The 4,201-nt window shown below is 35.0% G+C and overlaps 1 protein-coding gene across 1 annotated transcript; it reads left to right on the top strand.

The window, feature by feature from the left end:
- Positions 1 to 729: 729 nt before the first annotated feature.
- LOC130498480 (1-aminocyclopropane-1-carboxylate synthase 8-like) lies at positions 730 to 2,633 on the top strand. Its single transcript, XM_056991876.1, has 4 exons — positions 730 to 982; positions 1,087 to 1,218; positions 1,323 to 1,483; positions 1,586 to 2,633. The coding sequence occupies exons 1-4, from the start codon at positions 836 to 838 to the stop codon at positions 2,553 to 2,555; spliced, it is 1,410 nt and encodes a 469-aa protein (XP_056847856.1). The 5' UTR covers positions 730 to 835; the 3' UTR covers positions 2,556 to 2,633.
- Positions 2,634 to 4,201: the final 1,568 nt, after the last annotated feature.

Here is a 4,201-nt window from a genome sequence, read left to right as displayed (position 1 = left end):
TATATATATACATATATATTTGAAAATATAATTTAGGTTTACATAAATGAATATACTTCTTAGATAAATAAATAAACTATTTGTTGAAGGATATATAAAAAATACAGCCGACACCGTTCACAACATGCATGTATATATTAGATTACGAAGCAGCGTGGGCCAGGCCAACGGCCAACATTACATTAACATGGTCCAAAGAGTTCCTAAATGCAACAATGACAATTTCACATTCCTTTTTTTAAATTATTATTTGTTTCCAATATATTTTATATAGATTTGAATATGTTTTCTTTCTATGTGGGTCGCATATATGATATATCCCATTTTACATGTTGATTTCCTGTGGTTATGGGCATCTCATTGCTGTTTCTCTCTTTGTTCTACATAACTTTTTTATTTAGTAACCAAAATAATTCTACTCCGACAGTAAATAACTTAAAACAAACACAATCCAAAACGCCTTTACAAGAGAAAGGTATAAACCGTTGTGGTAAGCGTGATAATAACTCTTTAAGTTTAAGCTGAGCTAATTTGAGTAATTAGGGACGGTGATGGAAACGCGTGAATTGATTAATATTAATCATATAATTCTCTTAATTAATTAATACGAATTGTTGAAAAATCTAAATATCTGATTGGTCAAATTTCGTGGTGCAGCATGAAAACTGTATATAAACATCCACACATGCCTAGTGACCCTCTCCATCGTAGCTTACCTACATCTCTCACAATCCAATCAAAACACCTCTTTTCATTCTCTCTCAAATCTTCATTTCCATATCTAGTTTCTCTCTCCACTTTATTCTCCTACCCTCTCTCTCTAGAGCTAAAGAAAATGGGTATATTATCAAGAAAAGCTACTTGCAACACTCATGGCCAAGATTCTTCGTATTTTCTGGGTTGGGAAGAGTACGAGAAGAACCCTTACGACGAGGTCAAGAACCCTGATGGCATTATCCAAATGGGCCTCGCAGAAAATCAGGTAACTAGTTAACACTATCGTAAAATAGATTTGACAATTAATGTAATAGCAAAATGTTATGTACGTGTATGCATGTATCTTATGATCTTGTTTGGCTCTTGTAGTTATCTTTCGATCTTACTGAGTCATGGCTTGCCAAGAACCCTGAAGCAGCAAATTTCGAAAGAGAAGGCCAATCTATTTTCCGGGAACTAGCTCTCTTCCAAGATTACCACGGCCTTCCTTCCTTCAAAAATGTAAGATTATATAAGTATTTAAAATGATCGGATAAATACTAACTACAATCCTATTAAACCACAATTTTCTAAATCGGTTTGTCTTTTTCATAACAATGTTTCAGGCTATGGCGGATTTCATGTCGGAAAATAGAGGAAACCGAGTTTCTTTTGATCCCAAAAAACTTGTCCTCACCGCGGGTGCTACTTCGGCTAACGAAACTCTAATGTTCTGCCTCGCTGATCCTGGAGAGGCTTTCTTGCTCCCTACTCCATATTATCCAGGGTTAGTTACCTTTTCTGGGGGTCAAATTATTGCTTCATTCACAAGTAACATAAAAGCTTACGCTAACTAAAACATTTTTCTATTTACATTTATCATTTGCAGATTTGATAGGGATTTGAAATGGCGAACCGGAGTTGAGATTGTACCAATCCAATGCACAAGTGCAAACGGATTCCGCATCACCAAATCCGCACTCGAAGAAGCCTACAAGCAAGCTCAAAAGCTTAACCTAAAAGTTAAAGGAGTTCTTATAACCAACCCATCTAACCCGTTGGGTACTACAACAACCCGAACCGAACTAAACCGTCTCTTAGATTTCGTGTCACGTAAGAATATACATTTGATAAGCGACGAGATCTACTCGGGTACCGTTTTCACTTCTCCTGGTTTCATCAGCGTGATGGAAGTCCTCAAAGAAAAAAAATTCGAAAACACCGATGTTTCTAAACGTGTCCACATCGTTTACAGTTTGTCTAAAGATCTAGGCCTACCTGGTTTTCGTGTTGGAGTTATTTACTCCAACGATGATATTGTTGTGGCTGCAGCGACAAAAATGTCCAGTTTCGGTCTAATATCTTCTCAAACGCAGTACCTCTTATCAGCATTGTTATCCGACAAAAACTTCACTAAGAACTACCTCAAAGAGAATCAAATCAGACTCAAAAATCGACACGATAAGCTTGTGTCGGGTCTAGAGGCTGTAGGCATCGAGTGCCTCAAGAGCAATGCTGGACTCTTCTGCTGGGTCGACATGAGACACCTATTGAGATCTAACACGTTTGAAGCCGAGATTGAGCTATGGAAAAATATCATTTACGATGTTAAGCTGAATATCTCTCCCGGTTCTTCGTGCCATTGCAACGAACCGGGTTGGTTTAGGGTTTGTTTCGCGAATATGAACGAGGAAACACTAAAGGTTGCTTTGAATAGATTGAAGATGTTTGTTGATGGACCGTCATCTACTACAAGAAGTCAAAGTGAACATCAAAGACTAAAGACTTTAAGAAAGATGAAAGTCTCTAATTGGGTTTTCCGGCTATCATTTCAGGACCGAGAACCCGAGGAACGATAGTCTGTTTTTTTTTAATATAAAAAATGTAATAAATATGATTGTTTTCCATTCTTTTTGGTGATTTGTTCGTCAGATGTATTTTTTTTAATCAGAATTCTATACTTTTGTAAAGTTCATAGAGAACAGTTCATGCAGTGTGGCTTTTTGTATAATTTATTTTCTCATTGTAGTGAGATTTGAAAAGAAAAAAATTGCCAAAAATTGCTTCAGTATTACGTTAAAATGTCACGTGTTAAATATTTGCCGGCGACATTTCTGGTTGAGAAGCCGTAATCTGGGTCCGGCCAATAAATCCGCTCATTAATTATTATGTAATTAATTTGAACCTACTTCTTAGCACTATAGTAGTAGACTATGTTCACATTGTTAATCATTATTATCCTTTTGAACAGCTAGGAGAATTTATTCATTACTCTACTAGTTGACTATAAGATATATTATTTCATTCAATATTCAGTTCTCTAATCGCTTTAATTGGTTTAGAAGTGATCGATTTCAGTAGCAGGTTGTTGATTTTTAAAAAGTAAGAAAGGACCAATTGTTCCATAGACTATTAAAATACAATGTAGAGAGTATTACTTGGAATTGGAAGTAATCTAAAGTAGGACATAAATTGAAATTTTTACATTGCGAGTTTTTTTTTATATATATTCGAATCATGATGGAGTACTAACCGGTAAATAATGCAAAGATGCGAAATGAAAAGAAATTAACAAGGATGGATGTCTTGGGGATAGTTGCAAATGTCAATGTGCATGTGGGATTCACATGGCAAAAGAAAACAGAGAACATCTGCTAATTTTTCTGCTTGGTCGCTTCCACAAATATTCCACCGTATACTATATATTTTCGACCAACCTTGTATTTGTATATTTCTATTGGTGTTGATATGTTATGTTTGTGTTGATCGACTCATCCGGGGACCACATGACCATTGCTCCACGGGTCTAACGTGTTCCATGTCTTCAACCTTAAAGTATATTAAAAGAAAACGAAAAAACATCAGCTGTATTTGAATTTTACATTTTTTATCAATATAAATGTTAAATCTTCTTATAGATCGGTTAATCACTATTCACTAGCTATATGTTATTATGTAGTATTATCAAATACAATCACTATAGCAATAAGACTGCGCATTTGGTTTATTGATGGTAGTAAGTAATAGCAGTATGATCTGTTCTTGATTAACTCGCGTATTTTTGATAAGCTTTTCAGTAGGTTGAGTGTTATGCCTAGAACCGAAATCTAAGTACCTTGTGTAGTAAAGAACATAAGACAGACAACAAATTTCATAGTCACATTTTTGTGTTGGAGACTAATGGCATTGTTATCTCTTCCTGGAATAGTATATGTTTTGATGTTTGAACTTGGAGGACATGACGCTATGTTTTTCAAAGAGCTTTAAGCTTTGTTGGTTAACAGTTTTTCCTTATTTTCCATAATTTGAAGTAATTATGTATTAGGTTAATATTAAACTTTGGATTTGAAGTCCGATTAATGTAAATCTGTTGATATTAGGGAATCCTAGTGTAGTTAGGATTACCTATTGAGAAGTCCCTATTCTATTGTTGATATACTTGTCTTATAGATAAACTCTAGAGATATAGGAAGCGGTCATTGGTCAAGTATATATATTGTTGTAC

The sequence above is a fragment of the Raphanus sativus genome, chromosome 8 (assembly GCF_000801105.2).
Source record: "Raphanus sativus cultivar WK10039 chromosome 8, ASM80110v3, whole genome shotgun sequence".
In the NCBI taxonomy this organism is placed as follows: Eukaryota; Viridiplantae; Streptophyta; class Magnoliopsida; order Brassicales; family Brassicaceae; genus Raphanus; species Raphanus sativus.
This window is presented reverse-complemented; position numbering and strand designations above follow the sequence as displayed.